At 41.9% G+C, this 21,798-nt stretch overlaps 1 protein-coding gene across 2 annotated transcripts in view; it reads right to left on the bottom strand.

Annotated features, from left to right (window-relative positions):
* Positions 1-21,798, bottom strand: part of LOC143124509 (complement C3-like) — a 73,613-nt gene that overhangs the window by 1,520 nt on the left and 50,295 nt on the right. For both annotated transcript variants that reach the window (XM_076286103.1, XM_076286112.1), the window contains exons 25-39: positions 17,309-17,384; positions 17,064-17,223; positions 16,855-16,950; positions 14,509-14,656; positions 14,016-14,179; positions 13,298-13,453; positions 13,096-13,155; positions 12,708-12,798; positions 12,481-12,529; positions 7,472-7,562; positions 7,242-7,331; positions 5,642-5,747; positions 5,199-5,288; positions 3,248-3,325; positions 2,943-3,026 (exon numbers count right to left, since the gene is read on the bottom strand). In XM_076286103.1, the coding sequence (XP_076142218.1) occupies positions 2,943-3,026; positions 3,248-3,325; positions 5,199-5,288; positions 5,642-5,747; positions 7,242-7,331; positions 7,472-7,562; positions 12,481-12,529; positions 12,708-12,798; positions 13,096-13,155; positions 13,298-13,453; positions 14,016-14,179; positions 14,509-14,656; positions 16,855-16,950; positions 17,064-17,223; positions 17,309-17,384 (1,539 nt within the window). The remainder of the gene's footprint in view (positions 1-2,942; positions 3,027-3,247; positions 3,326-5,198; positions 5,289-5,641; positions 5,748-7,241; positions 7,332-7,471; positions 7,563-12,480; positions 12,530-12,707; positions 12,799-13,095; positions 13,156-13,297; positions 13,454-14,015; positions 14,180-14,508; positions 14,657-16,854; positions 16,951-17,063; positions 17,224-17,308; positions 17,385-21,798) is intronic.

Raw genomic sequence — 21,798 nt, 5'->3', positions numbered from 1 at the left:
GTAAAGACTGCTATGAACTAATGCCTAAATTTGTTGCTAGGTTACGGGGACGCTGGCCAGACACGCAGCTCCGTCTGGCATCATGTTTTTGTTTGTTTTTATGTAATGTTCGTAATTTTATGTAATGTCATGTTTATTTTTTGTATTGGTTTGTTTAGTTAAATGTTTTCCCTATTTATTTACGCTATTTTTGATAGTTTTCGTGTTATTCAGCTGTCAGCTGATGTCGTTGACATTTGTCCATTGGGAGCTTGCTATGGCTAGCTTTTGCCCTAGCTGGGCATCGTACATCCTTCCATCTATCCGTGAGCGGTGCAGCACTTCACTGTCTGGTCGAGGGGATCTCTCGGGACAGCTGGACCTAGGCTACTCTGCGAAAGATCTGCCGTGGCCGCCGAGCTGTTGCTGACCTGCGAGCTGCCATGCCAACTGCAGACTAACTGGGCCTCTGACATCCTTTCATCCATCCGTGAACAGTGCACTTCACTGTCTGGTCGAGTGGATCTCTCGGGACAGCCGGACCTAGACTGTACTCTGCGAAAGATCTACCGTGCCCGCCGAGATGTTGCTGACCTGCGAGCTGCCTTCCCAACTGCAAACTAACGTTAACGGTGAAGAGCTGCATTCTCACGGAGCGGCAGGGTCGCTGTTGGGTCCACCGAGTTGCGGATCTACACGATCGCTCAGTGCTTTGGACTGTGCTTCCATCGTCTCCGGGCTGCAGTCTAGTGGGCCTGGCTTCTGGCGTTAACGTTGTCTCCAGACTGCCAGTGAATTCACCGGGTTGGTCAGTTGCTAAAGAACTTTGTTGGCATTGCATCGGTTGTAAAGACACAGCTCTGTGCGCAGTTTTCACGGATCATCATTGCCCTTGGACATTTTCAGCTGGTTTGGAAATTGGACTAATTTTAACATCACTTTTTCCTCTTTTAAAATATATTTTCTTTTTTTTATTTGTTTATTTGTTTTGTTGTCTATCTTGTATGTCTTGGTGTCACGGGTACGCTGGCGACTACGCCGCTCCGTCCGGCATTTTTTGTATTTGTTATTTTTTAAATGTATTTGTCTTGTCTTGATGTCATGGGTACGCTGGCGACTACGCCGCTCCATCCGGCATCTTTTGTCTTGTTGTTATGTGTCTTGTTTGTGGAGCGCTTTGGATTGCACTATGTGCATGTTAAATGCGCTTTATAAATAAATCTGACTTGACTTGACTTGACTAAATGTTGTGGGGGGTAAGACTATAGACCCTTTCAAGAGCATTATCAGCATCATAGTTGGCCCCAGAAGGTTTCCGTTTTAACATTCCATATGTTAATGCAGAGGAAGTAGATTGGGAACCAAATAGAACGTTCAAGCATTGTTTTTGTTTTTATTGTTGAAAGGGTCTATTCAACAGAGACCCATTATAATACAATTGCATATACTAATTTGCATGGATGTACCAACGCATTTGCAACTTGTTCAAAGAGTAAGTATAAGTATATATACTCTTTTGATCCCATTAGGGAAATTTGGTCTCTGCATTTATCCCAATCCGTGAATTAGTGAAACACACTCAGCACACAGTGAACACACAGTGAGGTGAAGCACACACTAATCCCGGCGCAGTGAGCTGCCTGCTACAGCAGCGGCGCTTGGGGAGCAGTGAGGGGTTAGGTGCCTTGCTCAAGGGCACTTCAGCCGTTCCTAATGGTCGGGGTTTGAACCGGCAACCCTCCGGTTACAAGTCCGAAGCGCTAACCACGGCTGCCCCATGTGCACAAGAGACACAATGATGTGAAGATTGAACAGGTAGTTTTGAGAATTTCCATTCTGATCTGAGAAATATACCAAAGTGACCGAGAAAAACAGTAATAGTCTATGAATCAACTCTACGAAATTTTATTTAAAAAATTATGCTAAATTTACCCACAATGATGCAGTTGAGTGTATGATCCAGGTTGAGGAGTACGGTCACAAATATGTGAGTAGAATGTTCACTATGATGCGACAATTACCCTCAGAACTGAAACTATAGATAATTTGCGTAGAAGTCTAGAAGGAACTAGGAAAATAGTTCACACCTCAACAGGTTTAATGTATGTGGCTTTGCCCTGAGTGACAGATGCAATCAAGCTGCATGATAGAAAATAGCTTTATGCTAGCCTATAGCCTACTGTGGGGATATTGGGTATTTGCAACCTTCATGTTGGAAAACATTAAATTACATTACATTTAGCAGACACTTCTTGACCAAAGTGACTTACATATGTCAGCTATATTACAAGGGATCACATTGTCCCCGGAGCAACTTGGGGTTAAGTGCCTTGCTCAAGGGCACAACGGTGGAAGCCGGGAATTGAACCGACAACTTTCAAGCTACTGCACGCTAGCCCAGCTCCTTAACCACTACACTACCACTGCCCCTTCACCTACCTGAGCAGGAAAAGCAAAACAGTTGCCCGTATTTGTACTTTCTAGTGGCTAATACGAAAACCTTTGAAGACATGGCAACTGAGATCAAGGTAAAACACTGGAGCAGATTAAAGAAGAGCAATGGGGAGAGAGAGGCCATGGGACTTATTTGTTTTAACACAAGTTTAAAACGTAAAACGTATTAAACTCTAAAAAGTGGTTAAGCTAGTTGCTTAGGGCTGCTTACATCTCAAGACCTCTTTAAAATAGCTGTGCTTTATATGCACCTTTCGCTTTAGACCAGGTTTTTCTTGCTCAGTGGCGCAATTATTTTTTGTGGATAGCGATTTTTGGATCATGTGCCTGATCACACCTATTTTTCATATCTGCTGAGCAGGTAGCCTTGTGGCGGTGATGGTCATTGTTTGTGTGGTGGCTGCTGTTTCCGATGTGTTGAACTTGAACCTGCATAGTTTACCTTTAAAGTCATTTTTATTTGCAATTATGCATGACGTGATTTAAGGCTTTAAGGCCCCTGCATATACCTTCCTTGATGACCTGGATGACCTTCATGTGGTAGGTGTCTGTGTGGTGAGTCAGGTCCATCTTCTCCACCTTGACTTTGTACACTGAGGAGAACAACAGCAACAGACTATGAGTCACTCAAACTTCATATGATTCTCGCATACAGACACACACACACACACACACAAACAACACGCCACCCCCCCCCCCCCCCCCCCTCCCCACATGCACACACACATACACATGCCAGACACACAGAAACACACGCACACAAAACACACACACACACACACACACCAATCACACAAATGAAAGATGTGTTTACCATAGTCCATGCCTGGTTCACAGGCTTTCTCAGCTCTGTCGTCGTTACTCACATCAGTCTTCTTAGCACAGCAGCTTTCTGTGAGACAACAGGAACAAACACATTAGCTGTCACTCACACACAAACACACACACACACACACACATAGGAAGTAGATCAGTGTGTAGAGGACTGCATGCTTCCATGGGGTACACAGTTGCTACCTATAGGAAAGTAGCATTTACAATGAGATCAAAATAGTCCTTTTTATCTTGTAATGTCTATGGGGAACAGGGTAACTAGAGTATAGGCATGTCTATGAGGAACAGGGTAACTAGAGTATGGGCATGTCTATGGGGAACAGGGGAACTAGAGTATGGGCATGTCTATGATGTCTATGGGGAACAGGGGAACTAGAGTATGCACATGGGTATGTCTGGGGAACAGGGGAACTAGAGTATGGGCATGTCTATGAGGAACAGGGTAACTAGAGTATGGGCATGTCTATGGGGAACAGGGGAACTAGAGTATGGGCATGTCTATGAGGAACAGGGTAACTAGAGTATGGGCATGTCTATGGGGAACAGGGGAACTAGAGTATGGGCATGTCTATGAGGAACAGGGTAACTAGAGTATGGGCATGTCTATGGGGAACAGGGGAACTAGAGTATGGGCATGTCTATGAGGAACAGGGTAACTAGAGTATGGGCATGTCTATGGGGAACAGGGGAACTAGAGTATGGGCATGTCTATGAGGAACAGGGTAACTAGAGTATGGGCATGGGTATATGTCTATGGGGAACAGGGGAACTAGAGTATAGGCATGTCTATGGGCAACAGGGTAACTAGAGTATGGGCATGTCTATGGGGAACAGGGTAACTAGATTATGGGCATGTCTATGAGGAACAGGGTAACTAGAGTATGGGCATGGGTATATGTCTATGGGGAACAGGGGAACTAGAGTATGGCCATGTCTATGATGTCTATGGGGAACAGGGGAACTAGAGTATGCACATGGGTATGTCTGGGGAACAGGGTAACTAGAGTATGGGCATGTCTATGGGGAACAGGGGAACTAGAGTATGGGCATGTCTATGAGGAACAGGGTAACTAGAGTATGGGCATGTCTATGGGGAACAGGGGAACTAGAGTATGGGCATGTCTATGATGTCTATGGGGAACAGGGGAACTAGAGTATGCACATGGGTATGTCTGGGGAACAGGGTAACTAGAGTATGGGCATGTCTATGAGGAACAGGGTAACTAGAGTATGGGCATGTCTATGGGGAACAGGGGAACTAGAGTATGGGCATGTCTATGATGTCTATGGGGAACAGGGGAACTAGAGTATGGGCATGTCTATGAGGAACAGGGTAACTAGAGTATGGGCATGTCTATGGGGAACAGGGGAACTAGAGTATGGGCATGTCTATGAGGAACAGGGTAACTAGAGTATGGGCATGGGTATATGTCTATGGGGAACAGGGGAACTAGAGTATAGGCATGTCTATGGGGAACAGGGTAACTAGAGTATGGGCATGTCTATGGGGAACAGGGTAACTAGATCATGGGCATGTCTATGAGGAACAGGGTAACTAGAGTATGGGCATGGGTATATGTCTATGGGGAACAGGGGAACTAGAGTATGGGCATGTCTATGATGTCTATGGGGAACAGGGGAACTAGAGTATGCACATGGGTATGTCTGGGGAACAGGGTAACTAGAGTATGGGCATGTCTATGGGGAACAGGGGAACTAGAGTATGGGCATGTCTATGGGGAACAGGGGAACTAGAGTATGGGCATGTCTATGGGGAACAGGGGAACTAGAGTATGGATATGGGTATGTCTATGGGGAACAGGGGAACTAGAGTATGGATATGTGTCTATGGGGAACAGGGTAACTAGAGTATGGGCATGTCTATGGGGAACAGGGTAACTACAGCATGGGCAACAGGATGGCTGGCCTACCTTCAGCACACTTGCAGATGTCCTTGTGACAGATCCTGTTCAGCTCGCCACCCTTCTTGATGGGATGGTAGAACCGTGTACACCGGTTTTCTTAAATTAAACAAAGGTTTGAAAAGAACATTAGTGAGTTGATGTGCAATGTTTGCAAGAGGTATTTGCTATGTCAATACAATCCAATTCAATGTTATTTTATTAGCATTAGTGTTGATATACAGTATTGCAAAAGCATAAAGAACAATAAAACCTGATTAACTTGTAAAAAAAACATTGAAATATTGAAAACCATTGAGGGGAGAGGAGAAAAATAGACAGGATAATAACGACATGTCTATACACATTCACACTTACACTCCGTGCCTACACATTACACAGACACATCACACACACACACACACACATACACACACACACCCTCTCCCTCTGTTTTGTGTGTCCTTCCTTACCCATATCTAGGTACTCGTATACAGACACTGCTGCAGGCTGCAGGAGTCCTACGTCCATCATTTTGTGGATTCTAAAGGCAATTCTGTCTGGTCTGGTATGGGAGATCTGAGGGAGAGAGATAGAGGGAGAGGGGTGGAGAGAGAGAAAGAAAGAGAGGAAGAGAGATGAGAGAAGCACACACTTACACAATACATTGTTAGTTTAAATTACATAAATAAGGAATGAAAAGCCTAAAACGTTCATGCAATGCTATTATCGCATCGCAATTTCACAGTCAGAGACTAAGTTTCCAAAGTCAGAATGAAATCATTGGAATTGGTGTGCTCCCGTTATCTCAATTGTTTAGAATAGCAGTCGTCTTTTTCTAGTCTTGGGTCTTTTTCTACAACCACAATTCCAACAGTTATTATCTGCAAATCTCGTAAACCCATATTTAGCTGCAAAAATTACAACATTGACTATTCAAAAATCTTGAAAATGACACATTTTTGATGCCAAAAAAACACATTTCCAAAAAGTTGGGACGAGGACAAATAAATGCTGTGTAAAAATTGTGTAATGATAAAGACAGCATTATATTATATTTATTTTGCATTATATATTTTCTATGTTTTATAAAAATCTGCTATCCCTTTGACATTAAAGAGGGGATTTTTGTAAATGATTGTGAAAAAGGCTAAATTGACCAAGATTACATTTAAAATGGAACTATTCCAGGGGAGTGAATACATTTTATAGGCACTGTAGATCATTCATAAAAGAGTTCCTTTTGATGTCTGGTGAACAATAGAAAATAATCAAAAATTATATTTTTCAGTCTTCTGATGTATGGGTAGCATAAGTGATGATAAGACTGAATTTGCGATTTCAGACAAAACAGATCCGTGGACGATGGTTTTGTGCCCAGGAGGTTAAATAAGGAAACAAACATGACACTCAGTAGAGGTTTCATCAACTAGACAACTAGTTGACTATCATAACCACAACACTGTAGGCAGCAATCAACAGAGGGTGCTAACGGTCTGTAAAAGTCTAAACAAGCTTTCTGACATTCCTATGTATGAAAGTACTTCAAAGGAAATGACAACTGTCCTCCAGTGACATGTTAGATGTGCACAGCCGTACTAAAGTACAATAAGAACACATAATTAATGGATAACCATCTAAAGATGAAATACCCGCTGCCAGCTCAAGCAGTGACGTTAGCATGAGTACATAACGACTAGTCCACTGCTATTATGGAAAAAAAGAGACTTTGTCAACTGGTAAAAAAATCACAAATCCCCAAGCACTCAGCAGAGGGCTTGCTAAGGCCCAACTCTTTAAAGTTGTGTCTTGAGACAATGTAAGCGAAAGCAAAAGTAACGCTGTATCTACCAACGTTAGTGAAACTAAATTCATGACATGGGGAAGGCAGAAGAGAGGAGGGAAGTGTGGTGGAAGCTGGTGATGAAGGACAAAAACTGGTTTTGAATGCTGAAGTTACAAAAGGAATACAATATAGTGGCCACATACTTTACACCAAATCCATAGTCTTTAAAAAATAATAAAAGATGGATACATTCATACATAAAGACAGACAGATGTCTTGATTATTACCTTATCCAGGTAGATGATGAGGGAGCCTCTGTCTGACAGCATCTTGTCCATTTCAAATCTCTGGATGTACCTGTCTTTACCTGTGGACAACTACAAGCAGAAAAGAAGCCAATATTTTTATTTTTTATTTTTACTTATCTGCAAAAGTAAATTAGTAATATACCCCCCCCAACCCCAATATTCATTGAGCTTCCAATAAATTCATCACATAGCTCCATTCAGTCACTTACCTGGGTGAGGTCAGACTCGTCCACACTGAAGCCGGTCAGCAGGCCGATGTCCAGGATGGACATGGTGGTAGAGCGTTCCTTTGACAGGTACCTGAGGACAAAATAACAAGTAAGGGATAATGGCCGTCGAGGTGAGCCTACATATATGGAATTTATAGACAAGGCAGAGCCAAAGAACTCCACTATGCAAAGTCCTCCGCCAAGTCCACACCTCAAAGGCCATTATTCTGCTTCTCCCAGTTGCAATGGGTTAGGCGGGAGGCTCTAAGGCTAATTGTGGACCACTCAGAGTTAGCATTCCATTGACCCCCGTTCATTTTGGCATCACTTTAACATCAAATGACTTTACATCTGAAGCTTTATAAGCCTTTATAATATGACCTTTTTTCCCCAGAGAAATACAACATTGTATGACTGGCTCCATAATCTCGTACTGTATCTCACTTTACGGCTCCTTAATAAAAGTTTTTTTTTTAAACCAACTCAAACTCAGAACACTATGCACGTTTTTTCTTAGCACAGCTACCACGCGAGTTACTGTGTTTCAGTCATAGACAGTAAAAGAAATGGACACAGCCATCCCATATGGAAAGCCGATTGAGCATTTATTCTGATATCTTGATATCAGGCATAATTGTCATATACATGTAAGCCATTTTTGTCAACTAGTTAACTAGTGAGCCATGTTTGTGTGAACTAGTTAACTAGTGAGGGCCAAAATATGCACACTAGTTAACTAGTGGGAGCCAAAAGGCTCACTAGTTAACTAGTGAACACATTTTAGCTTCACTAGTTAATTAGTGAGAGCCAGAAATGTCTACTAGTTAACTAGTAAAGGCCAAAATGCATACCAGTCAGCTAGTTGAAGGCTTTTGGGTCTCACTAGTTAACTAGTGACAGCCAAAAATTTGCACATGTTTACTAGTGAAGGCAAAACACCTCACTAGTTAACTAGTTGCAGTAGGTCAATGTCACTAGTTAACTAGTGAACCATAAATGGCTTACTAGCTAGCTAGGTGATGGCAGCAGGCTCACTAGTTAACTAGTTGATGCATCATTTGTCCAAACTAGTTAACTAGTGAGGTCATAAATCTATACTAGTAAACTAGTTCAAGGCAAAATTCACACTAGTCAACTAGTGGCGCAGAATTCAAATTAGGAGGCGGAGAATTCTGGAAATTGAGGCTTTCTATTGGCTCCCTATGTCCAAATAGAACATGACAACCAATCACAGTGCTGAATTTCACGAAATCCCACCCAAAACATTTGCATGTGGCACACAAGTTAACATGCTGGCCAAAGGAACTCTAGCTAATAAACTACTGGCTTCAGTGTGACACTTACATGTAAACTAGTGAAGGCAGAACTGCTCACTAGTTAACTAGTGAAGACACAAATGCCCACTAGTTAACTAGTGAGGTCTAAAAAGTGTCACTAGTTTACTAGTGTGCACCAAAACACCCACTAGTGAACTAGTCATAGCAATTTCCATTCGACTAGTTAACTAGTGAGGTGCAAAAAGTGTCACTAGTTTACTAGTGTGCCCCAAAATGCCCACTAGTTAACTAGTGAAGGCCATTGCAGCCCCACTAGTTAACTAGTGAGATGCCAAAACGCTCACATGTTAACATGTAAAGGCCAAAATGCCCACTAGTTTACTAGTGAGGGTGTTGTGGGCCTTACTAGTTAACTAGTGGCATGCATATTTTGTTCACTAGTTACACCTAAAAACACAAACAAGCTGACCGTTTTTGTCCACTAGTTAACTAGTGGAACAATTTAAGTCTCACTAGTTTGCATGTGTGGCAGTAAAGCAGCTCACTAGTTAACTAGTGCGCACAAGACACACACTAGTGGCTGTTTTGGGAGCTATCTAGTTTACTAGTAATGCAAAAGGTACTCTTACTAGTTAACTAGTGAGACATTGGCCTTCACTAGTTAACTAGTTGACATGTTTGGCCTTACTAGTTTACTAGTAATGGAACAGGACATGCTTACTAGTTAACTAGTGAGCATATCTGCATTATTAATGCCTTTCACTAGCTTATAGAGGGCATTTTGAGCCTTACATGTTAACTAGTAAGGACAAAACACTGTCCATAATGAACTAGCAGGAGAAAAATGCCCCTCACACTAGTAAACTAGTGGAATTTGAATAAATACACAAACGGCTGGCATTTTGTGCAACTAGTTAACTAGTGGGACGTAACATTGGCCACTAGTTTACTAGTGCGCAATGTCGCACTTGCATGCAAATGAAGAAGGCGGAACAAGGATTTTGATTGGTCCATTTAGGACTCAGAAACCTAGAAAACATGGCTGACTTCGTCCAGGCTGTTCTAAGAGCAAACTTTTATAAACTAAGATCGTTTGAGCATAAAAATATGTTTTGATAACACGTCTAGTGACAAAGTTGTGGTGTATTGCTGTAATCTTCGTTCAGTTAATGTCTACAATCTTTAGTTTTTCAGTTATTAGTCTGAAAATCGCGATAAAACTGGAGGCATTTGTATATGGTTGCCTAGCAACAAAATGTTTCAGTAACATGAACATTGATGGTAGCATTGCTGATGTGGCAAGACTAGCTCAAGTGGTTAAGCAGCAGGACTCTATGTGGGAGACCAGGGTTCAATTCCTTACAAGTGCATGGAGTTTTTTTCTTGATCTTTGAGCTTTTAATTACTTTTGAAACTATGTGCAGTTAATGTGTACAATCTTTTGTTTTTCAGTTATTAATCAGAAAAGCATGACTGAATGGATACATTTATGTCTGTGGTTGCCTAGCAACAATAAACAAAGAATAGGCCTAATATTAAAATCGATCTCTTGAATCTTTGGTGTGGATCACTAAGAGCTCACTTGTTAAAGCATGGGGTTTCCCTGTTATTATTAAAAACCATTTTGACAGAATATGGATACTGCATACTGCAGGCTCTGCTTTACTATCTATACTGAAGTACCGTTGCAGAGCAGTGTGTCACTTTAGCCACTAGGGGCACCCATCAGGACCTGATCGCGAGGCTATGAACAGTAAATTTACATTTAGACTGGGTGGGATTCTTACATAATATCCAATAGGAGTCTTCTACCCACCCTCTCATTAGAATTTGCATAATAGCTGTTTCAGGCACTAGTTAACTAGTGAGCTGCTTCACTGCCACACATGCAAACTAGTGAGACTTCAATTGTTCCACCAGTTAACTAGTGGACAAAAACGGTCAGCTTGTTTCTCTTTTTAGGTGTAACTAGTTAACTAGTGAACAAAATATACATGCCACTAGTTAACTAGTAAGGCCCACAACACCCTCACTAGTAAACTAGTGGGTATTTTGGCCTTTACATGTTAACAAGTGACCATTTTGGCATCTCACTGGTTAACTAGTGGGGCTGAAATGGCCTTCACTAGTTAACTAGTGGGCATTTTGGGGCACACTAGTAAACTAGTGACACTTTTTGCACCTCACTAGTTAACTAGTCGAATGGAAATTGCCATGACTAGTTCACTAGTGGGTGTTTTGGTGCACACTAGTAAACTAGTGACACTTTTTAGACCTCACTAGTTAACTAGTGGGCATTTGTGTCTTCACTAGTTAACTAGTGAGCAGTTCTACCTTCACTAGTTTACATGTAAGTGTCACACTGAAGCCACTAGTTTACTAGTTAAAGTTCCTTTGGCCAGCATGTTAACTTGTGTGCCACATGCAAATGTTGTGGGTGGGATTTCATGAAATTCAGCACTGTGATTGGTTGTCATGTTCTATTTGGACATAGGGAGCCAAAAGAAAGCCTCAATTTCCAGAATTCTCCGCCTCCTAATTTGAATTCTGCGCCACTAGTTGACTAGTGTGAATTTTGTCTTGAACTAGTTTACTAGTATACATTTATGACCTCACTAGTTAACTAGTTTGGACAAAGGATGCATCAACTAGTTAACTAGTGAGCCTGCTGCCATCACCTAGCTAGCTAGTAAGCCATTTATGGTTCACTAGTTAACTAGTGACATTGACCTACTGCAACTAGTTAACTAGTGAGGTGTTTTGCCTTCACTAGTAAACATGTGCACATTTTTGGCTGTCACTAGTTAACTAGTGAGACCCAAAAGCCTTCAACTAGCTGACTGGTATGCATTTTGGCCTTTACTAGTTAACTAGTAGACATTTCTGGCTCTCACTAGTTAACTAGTGAAGCTAAAATGTGTTCACTAGTTAACTAGTGAGCCTTTTGGCTCCCACTAGTTAACTAGTGTGCATATTTTGGCCCTCACTAGTTAACTAGTTCACACAAACATGGCTCACTAGTTAACTAGTTGACAAAAATGGCTTACATGTACATGACAATTATGCCTGATATCAAGATATCAGAATAAATGCTCAATCGGCTTTCCATAGATATGCATTTTGGCCTTTACTAGTTAACTAGTGGACATTTCTGGCTCTCACTAGTTAACTAGTGAAGCTAATATGTGTTCACTAGTTAACTAGTTGACAAAAATGGCTTGCATGTTGGCCTGATATCAATATATCAGAATAAATGCCCAAGCGGCTGGCCAAATTACATAGAAGTTAACAAGTGGGAATTTGACATTCAGTAGTCAGCTAGTAAACATTTTTGTACCTTACTAGTTGACTAGTAAAATATAGAAGTCTTTAAACTAGTTAACTAGTGCACATTTCAGTGTCCACTAGTTAACTAGTGAACATGCTGAGCATTACTAGTTAACTAGTGAGATATGAAACATATGAACTAGTTAACTAGAGAGAATTTGGGCCTTACTAGTTAACTAGTGAGCATTTTGGCTGTCACTAGTTAACTAGTTCACACAGAAATGGCTCACTAGTTAACTAGTGGACAGAAATGGCTTGCATGTACATGACAATTATGCCTGATATCAAGATATCTGAATAAATGCTCAATCGGCTTGCCATAATCCCATGCATGCGTGTGTTTGTATGTCTGCTGTTTACAAGTGTGCACATACAGTGTGTCTCAGAGAGATATCATGAACTTACAAGACGTCAATGGTGAGCAGGTATGATTCACTGGCCTGCTGGTATGTCACTGTGAATTGAATAGAAGATAAATGATCTCACTGCTGTTTGAACTGGCATTCTGTTATGAATTAGAGGTATGTAGTTGGGCTCTGAACTGGCATTCTGTGCTTGACACTTTAGAATGAACGGGATTAATCTGATTGGCTTCTGCACTGTATTTCTGCTTATTCGGCCAGTAATCTCACCTCTGTTTTGTTTTTCCAGCTTCACCTCTAAATCGAACATCTTGCAGTCAGTGAGTATGTCACTGGGCATGGCGTAGTAGAGAGTCATCACCTGCACAAGCAACAAAAGAACCATGACATCACAATTCAAGGTGCAACACCCTTACACTCTGATGTTATGGTGTAGGCCTAATCTTAGTCTTACAGTGGGTTTTGATGTTGAAAATTGTATTTCTTTGTCACCTAAATAAACAAATAAACTTGTTTGTGTGCAAAATCTATAGCAAAAAATGGACTACTCATTTAAAGCACTTTAATTTATTCATGTAAAGTGAGACTTATTGCTTTGTCTGCAGTCTACTGTATGTCTAGCTCCCTTAAACCCTTAATCTACAGAAGTGAGACTTACTGACAGAGTTGCCTCTCCAGTCCCACTGGCAGTCACAGTCAGGTTTTCATTCAAGTTCATCTGCAAGTCAGGAGATATTATTATATTATATTATATTATATTATATTATATTATATTATATATTGAACATAAATATGGCACTTTTGACACAAATAACTGCAAATATACATCCATTGTGATTGATTTTGCAAAAAACAAGCACCTTGTCTGACCGGGTTAGGAAAGAGTTGCTTTTGGTGAAAGTCCATTTAGTGGACTTGGCACGTCCAGAGACCTTAAGGTCAATGACGAGGTTCATGTCCTGCTGCTTGACTTTGGCAGTGTATTCAGCCACAGCCTGGAACACCATGATGGTGGACTAGAGGGGTGAGAGCAGAGGTGGTCGGTAATTAGTGTCAGTCAGCAGCCAATAATCCAGCTATTTTTGTTTTTGAAGATTAGTAATATGTGTAGCCTGTGTGGATCTGTAGACTGTGGATCTGTAGACTGTGTGGATCTGTAGACTGTGTGGATCTGTTGACTGTGTGGATCTGTAGACTGTGTGGATCTGTTGACTGTGTGGATCTGTAGACTGTGTGTAGCCTGTGTGGATCTGTAGACTGTGTGGATCTGTAGACTGTGTGGATCTGTGTGGATCTGTAGACTGTGTGGATCTGTAGACTGTGTGGATCTGTGTGGATCTGTAGACTGTGTGGATCTGTAGACTGTGTGGACCTGTAGACTGTGTGGATCTGTAATATGTGTAGACTGTGTGGATCTGTAGACTGTGTGGATCTGTAATATGTGTAGACTGTGTGGATCTGTAGACTGTGTGGATCTGTAATATGTGTAGACTGTGTGGATCTGTAGACTGTGTGGATCTGTAATATGTGTAGACTGTGTGGATCTGTAGACTGTGTGGATCTGTAGACTGTGTGTACCTGTGTGGATCCGTAGCCTCCCCCAATTTTCTGCTGTTCATTCAGCCATTTCACGATGGGTGCTGCCTTCTCAAACTCATTGGCCTTCACCAGGGCCAGCAGGGCGTAGGCTGTGGCCTCCAGAGTGAAGAGGTGGTTGCCGGGGACTGGCCAGTGAGTGCCACCTAATGGTTTGGAAAAAAATTGTAATTTCTTTGCCAGTAGTCATTGCACAATATTTATAAAAAGTGAAAAAATAAAATCACAGATCTCTACAATTTATATTGCAATGAACTTTTTTTTTTATCCAGAGATTTAGACAGCCACAACACTACCTTTGGGGTACCTCAAAGATCAATGCTTGCCATAGCTTCTAAATGTATTGTCTGATTAGCCACCCACTAACAGATTCTAAATGCACTTCATTCTGATTAGCCACTCACATAGCTTCCCTTGTCACCACTACGCTAAATGATCATCTAAAAAAAAAAAAAAAAAACTCATTCCAACCCACCTGCAGAGTATTTGAACAGAATCTCCTGGTCCAGTTTGCCTTCATTGGCAAGGGCATATGAGACCATGGCAACAGCGTAAGGATTGGTTACCGTCTTCAGCCGGCCTTGCAGATAATCAGTAGCTCTCTTCATGCTGCCTGGAAGACTCTGTGGAATGATTTGCATGTGCAATAAATAATGAATTTATTATTTGAGAAATGCATACCGACTTCTTAAAGGTGCTCTAAGCATGGTTAGGTAACATCACTTCTGTTGATGATTCAACAAAACAGAGAGATGGCTCCCCCCTCCCCCCTCCCTCCTGTGCAATTGAAACTGACATGAATGCGCATATTGTCAGTGATTGGCTGGAACAGTTTATGTTTCATGGTCCAGATTGCAAAAAGCTGTTTTTGTTGCCATTTGTTGAACCTGGTCTGTCCACAGAGACCACATTTTTACAGCATATTCAGGGGACAGGCAGCTAGCGGATATTGAGGAGATGTTTGCTGTATGTGACAAAAAATGTTTTAGCTTAGAAACCACGTGACATGACTTAGAGCCCCTTTCACTTAATCATATCCTATGCCTGCCTGATATTTTGGCTGTTTTCTTTTAAGCATACAACACAATATAACAGATAGGCTACATCAAAATAGATGTTGGAAGATAAATCAGTTATTAACATGGGTTACTGCTAAATGGGCTTCATAAGCGATGCTGGATGATGTCACATTGTTGACCAAACACCAAACAAAACACATCACATTACATCACATTACATTACATTTGGCTGACACCAAAGCGACTAACAACATGGTAAACAGTTTAAGCTATTTAAGGCAATTCTCTCAACAATTCTAGGACATTTTTAAAAAGTAGAGTACAATAAGAAAAGGTGCATCAGTGAGTGCAGTTTCTAAACAGTCGAGTGACAGTTCTAGTCAGGTGGTAAGTGCTAGGATCAGCAAGACTAGTTGTAAGTAGCACTACAAGAGGAGATGTTCTCTGAAGAGCTGGGTCTTCAGGAGTTTTTTTGAAAATGGAGAAGGATGTCCCTGCTCTGATAGGAACAGGTAGTGCATTCCACCAACGAGGAACAAAACAGATGAGAAAAGTTTGGATTGGCCTGAGCGTACCGGTGGCAGAGCTAGATGTCATTCGTCTGAGGAGAGCAACGGTCTGGAGGTAGCATGCCTGTATGAGGGCATTCAAGTAGGTGGGAACAGAACCGGAGACTACTTTGTAGGCAAGCGTTAGAGACTTGAATTAGATGCGGGCAGCCATAGGGTAGCCAGTGTAGCTGGATAAGCAGCAGGGTAACATGTGCCCTTTTGGGTTGGTTGTAGACCAGGCGTGCCGCCGCATTCTGGATCATTTGAAGGGGTTTCACTGTGCAGGCAGAGAGAGCTGTCAGGAGGGAGTTACAGTAGTCAAGTCGTGAGATGACTATTGCCTGTACCAGGAGTTGGGTAGCATCTTGAGTCAAGTCCTGATTTGTTGTAAAGTGTGAAATGGCACGACTTGGCGACCGAGGCAACATGATCGGACAAGGTTAGTTGGTTGTCAAGAATGACTCTTAAATTTCTTGCAGCTCTGGTAGGTGCAACAGACAGGGAGTCAATTTTGATGTTGATGTCATGGTGTATGGTAGATTTAGCTGGGAGGACCAGCAGCTTAGTTTTTGAGAGGTTTAGGTGGGGGTGATGTGCCTTCATCCATGTAGATATGTCTGAGAGGCAATCCGAGATCAAGGGGTCATCAGGTGGAAAGAACAGATAGCGCTGTGTGTCATCTGCATAGCAGTGGTATGAGAAGCCATGCGAACGGATAATCAGTCCCAAGGAGGTGGTGTGGACAGCAAAGAGAAGGGGGCCCAGCACTGAGCCCTGGGGGACCCCTGTGGTGAGATAGTGAGGTGCAGATAGCTGTCCAAGCCATGATGCGTTAAACGAACATCCTGTGAGGTAGGATTCAAACCAACAGAGAGCAGAGCCAGAGATTCCCATGTTAGAGAGTATAGAGAGAAGGATGCGGTGATTAACCGTGTCAAAGGCAGATACATCACTTTCGGAGAGAGGTGCGAATGCTGAAAAAGAGGCTCCAGCAGCCGCCAGAGGTTGTAGGAGTGCAGTATCTGAGTCTGTCGCAAATTGAGTCAATATTCAATGTGACAAACTCAATATTCTGTGACTACAATTATGATATTAACTTGTGCTTCTTAATGTCTAAAGAGACATGATCCACATATCAGTGTCACTATTCAAAAACATTGAAACTCAATGTCTCAGAATGACTCCGAATGCAGATGGGACCATGGGGACGATGTGTCGTGTGACGAGAGTATTCGACGTGGTGTGACTTACAGCAACGTTCTCAATGCAGAGACCCCTGCCCTCCTGCATGGCGATCAGCACAAACGCTGTCATGGAAGCATCCGGATCCTTTCCTCTCACATCGCCCTGGAAACACATGACAGCAAATTGGTTCGAGTCCATAAACCATGGGCCTTAGGTACATATCATTGAAGATGTATTCAGAGTAACTCATTGATGTGTTGAAAGCTATCCCATACCACCATCTCTGCATGGTACACTTGGAAGGTCTCCTTGAAGATGCCATCTGGCATCTGGGAATTCAGCACCAACCACTTGAGGGCGTCACAGATCACTTTCTCTTCTATGCTGATAATGTCGCGGGCCATGGCAAAGACCTTAGCCACGTACGCTGTTAGCCTGTAGGGGTTGGTGGGGAGGGAAAGAGTATTATCACCGTGAGTCATCATGACTCATCAGGAATTGTGAATGTCCTGCAACTCACCAAGCACTGCCAGGTTTGTCTGCCCAAACAGCAAATGCCCCGTCTGGCTTACGGAAGGCCAACTCCTGCTGGTATCCTACAGGGAAGTACAGGGAAATGCTGGCACTTAAACATACATCTCAACCTCACTCACACACAAACACACACACACATTTGAATGCATTTATTTGGATCTGAAAGGCAAACAAGATCCAAATACTCTGGGAAGAGTCATTAATAAGGTGACAGGTCTACATGGCTCACATGCTTTTACAAGTCCTTCCATTTATAATACTCAGCACATTAAGGATAAACAAAACATCTCCGTCTCCATATTTGCATGCTCCCTATAATGGCTAAAACAAAGCACACACACAGACACACACACACAAATTATAGAAAAACACCCCTTTGGCCTGTTTAGACTTCTATTGTGTTGATGTTATTGTCATTACTTGGTGTTTTAAGCCCCCAACGTCGTCTTCCAGGTAGCACTGCATGGAAGGCACTAGGATTAGGCAAGGATTAGGGTCAGGGTTAAGGTTAGGGTTAGGTTTAGGGTTGGGGGGGGGGGGGGGGGGGGGGTTGGGTAGGGTTAGGGTTAGCTGCCCAGCTAGTCTTGTGTTTACATAGAAATGTTTTGCTTTTTGCAAGGTTAATTTCTCAATAAGCAATCAAAATGTTTCAAAATATTCACACATAATGAATTCTTAAAAATAAACAAATCTCTTCTCTGACCCATGTTGCCTCTGTCACACTTTGCACTATTCAACAAGAGGATTATCAGACCGTACCTAACCCAACACACCACTCAGCTCCTAGTACAGACCATGGTTATATCACCTCTTGACTACTGCAACGACATAATCACAGGCCTTCCAGCTTGTGTGGTAAAACCATTACAGATGGACCAGATAGATAGATAGATAGATAAATACTTTATTGATCCCCAAGGGGAAATTCAGGGGGTCTCAGTAGCATACAGACATCACACACAACATGCACTTACAGCAAATGGTAAATATAAGTATAAGTATAAGTATAAACATATAACCAAACTCCACTGTACAATAGAGACAGTAGGAGATAAGAAAAGCTAACAAAACTAAAAATACTATATAAATTAAATGTAAAAAAAACAAAAAAAAACAGTGTGCTTAAGGGTGGTCAAGTATGAGACGCTTGTAATGACAGGGCCTGTAGTTCTGTATGCAAAGTGAGGTGCTCAACAGAGTGAGTATCCTGGTGAAGGTGCAAAGTAGTCCAACAGTAGTTCTGTGTGTTTGGTAAGGTGCTCAAGAGAGTAAGTGTCCTGGTGAAGGTGCAAAAAGTAGTCCAACAATAGTCCTTAAGTTAAGTGTGCACGGTAAGGTGCTCAGAGAGTGAGTGTCATGGTGAAGGTGCAACAAGTAGTCCAGCATTAGTCCAACAGTGCAATAATAAGGTCTAGAGACCAGCATAAATAATATGGACAAATAGGAGAGCAAAGTATAATATAATGTAGACAAGGTAATATAAAAAACTATAAAAACTACGTCAGTGCAGAAACCACAATGCTGCGGACAGCCTGGTTTGCAATCACGCTGTTCATTGATCCCCACTGGCTTCCCTTAGCTACAAAGTGATTGCTGGGTCTGTACCCTTACTTAAGTGCTCTCATAAAGGCTTATGTTACCCCTAGACCGCTGCCCTCCTCCAAAGAGTTTCGCCTGGCAGTCCCACACCCACAGCAACCCAGACTTTTTTCATCTGTGGTCCCCTGATGCATGGACGGATTATGAACTTTCGGGCCCCTGGGCCCAGATGTATTAAGGGCCCCCCACTTATTGTTGTATATGTGGGAGGGGGGGATTAGGGGTCCTCCCCCAGATTTTTTTTAATTTGTTTGATGTGATTTCCTGTATTCTGGTGCATTTTGGGGATGGCCAATACTAAATTCAATCAGATTCATAGCCTACATCCTGATTTGTTGATATTGAGGCAATGCTTCCATGCAAAGGCTTGAGCTTCAGGGCCCCCTGACCCCTTGGACCCCTGGGCCTAGGCCCGGTAGGCTCGTGCAGTAATTCATCCCTGCCCTGATGGTAGAACGATCTTCCATCAGAGCAGGGGCATCCCTCTCTATCTTTTAAAAACTCTTGAAGACACAGCTCTTGACTAACCCATATTGATGTATTTGATAGTGTGTGACTCACTCGTGTTGATATATTTGGTAGTGTGTGACTCACCCATGTTGAGTGATAGTGTGTCACTCAACTCATGTTAATGTATTTGATAGTGTGTGACTCACCCATGTTGATGTATTTGATAGTGTGTGATAGAGATGCACCGATAGATCGGCTGGTGACCGGAATCGGCCGATTTTCACGTGATCGGCCATGACCGGCGACCGGCCGGTAAGTCTGAGACATGCCGATTTTATGCCGGTCAAATGCACTCGTGCGCCACAATTGTAACAACACCCAGCTGAGTTTGCAAAGTTTGAAGAAGCTAGCAACCAACACTCAGGGCTGGATGTAGGGCTACAAAGAAAGCGCTAATAGGCAACTGAGTTTTTCTATGCAGCAAACGCTGTGCTTTGCCATTGGCCTACTGCGTGGAATCTTCTGTCACTTCATTAGGCTACGTAAACATCGCTCATCACCGCCCGTCACTGCCGCTAATTGCGTGCCCACAGCTGAACCACAAGCGCTGCTGAACGGAGATAACCGATTGCGACATTAAAAATAATCAAAGTTTAGCGATCATAGGCTACATAATAAGATGTCAACAAGCAGCGACATACAGTAGCCCTAGTAGTTCTACTCCACTTAAAAAAAAATACTCAAAGTATTTACTGCACGTAGACTAGGGCTATGCCTTAAAATACCCTAGTCTAGCAGATTGAGAAGTGGTTGTCGTGAAGTGAACAAACGATAGCCTATTAGAAAGGCAAACAAACGTTAAAGTTGCTTTTGACATAGTAGCCTACAATGAAGAAAATTGATGCTCTGAATACTGAATCAGCCGTCTCTGAAAGTTTATATAGCCTAATTGATGCATTTAACCGGAATTTGGATTTAATTTTTTCACCGCAAAACAGACGTGCACTGTTTTCATATATGGTGGAGCACCTAATCGCTATTAGCACTTCTCCCCTGTTGATTGCGTGATAGCCTAGGCTACTACCACTTTTCCCTCGCCCTCCCATAAATTCATCAATGCATATGAAAATATGACATGGTAGCATGTTCAAATGTAGGCCTATCATGAAAATTGTTCTTATATCTTTAGTTGGATATTGGATGTGAGAAGAATAAAATGGGTGTTCCATAACTTAATCCATAATTTGATACTGCAGCTGAAGTTAGACTTGAAGAAGAATCTGTCTGCTCACCGGTTCCATTTTTTTTAACAGCCATTTCATTATTGATAAGTTGATTACATGTCTATATTAACATGTTCTATCAAAGAAAAGATAGAAAATAACTATTTGTGTGTGTGCTGTAAAATGGTTAGAAGAAATGAAATCGGAATCGGCTAAAATCGGTATCGGCAGGTCAAACTCTATGAAAAATCGGATATCGGTATCGGCCCAGAAAATTGCAATCGGTGCATCTCTAGTGTGTGATCTTGATGTATTTGATAGTGTGTAACTCACTCATGTTAATGTATTTGATAGTGTGTGACTCACCCATGTTGAGTGATAGTGTGTGACTCACTCATGTTGATGTATTTGATAGTGTGTGACACACTCATGTTAATGTATTTGATAGTGTGTGACTCACCCATGTTAATGTATTTGATAGTGTTTGACTCATCAATGTTAATGTATTTGAAAGTGTGTGACTCACCCATGTTGATGTATTTGATAGTGTGTGACTCACCCATGTTGATGTATATATATATATAAATAAACTTGACTTGACTTGACTTGACTTGACTTGTATATGATAGTGTGTGACTCACTCATGTTAATGTATTTGATAGTGTGTGACTCACCCATGTTAATGTATTTGATAGTGTGTGACTCACTCATGTTAATGTATTTGATAGTGTGTGACTCACCCATGTTGATGTATTTGATAGTGTGTGACTCACTCATGTTAATGTATTTGATAGTGTGTGACTCACCCATGTTGAGTGATAGTGTGTGACTCACTCATGTTAATGTATTTTATAGTGTGTGACTCACCCATGTTAATGTATTTGATAGTGTGTGACTCACTCATGTTAATGTATTTGATAGTGTGTGACTCACCCATGTTGATGTATATGATAGTGTGTGACTCACTCATGTTAATGTATTTGATAGTGTGTAACTCACCCATGTTAATGTATTTGATAGTGTGTGACTCACCCATGTTGATGTATTTGATAGTGTGTGACTCACTCATGTTAATGTATTTGATAGTGTGTGACTCACCCATGTTGATGTATTTGATAGTGTGTGACTCACTCATGTTAATGTATTTGATAGTGTGTGACTCACCCATGTTGAGTGATAGTGTGTGACTCACTCATGTTAATGT

The sequence above is a fragment of the Alosa pseudoharengus genome, unplaced genomic scaffold, assembly GCF_046254945.1.
Source record: "Alosa pseudoharengus isolate Yale_2024_CS ecotype anadromous, Long Island Sound unplaced genomic scaffold, YU_APseudo_1.1 YU_APseudo_1.1_scf_1, whole genome shotgun sequence".
Classification (NCBI taxonomy): Eukaryota; Metazoa; Chordata; class Actinopteri; order Clupeiformes; family Clupeidae; genus Alosa; species Alosa pseudoharengus.
Note: the sequence above shows the minus strand (reverse complement) of the source record. Positions and strands in the feature narration are given on the sequence as shown.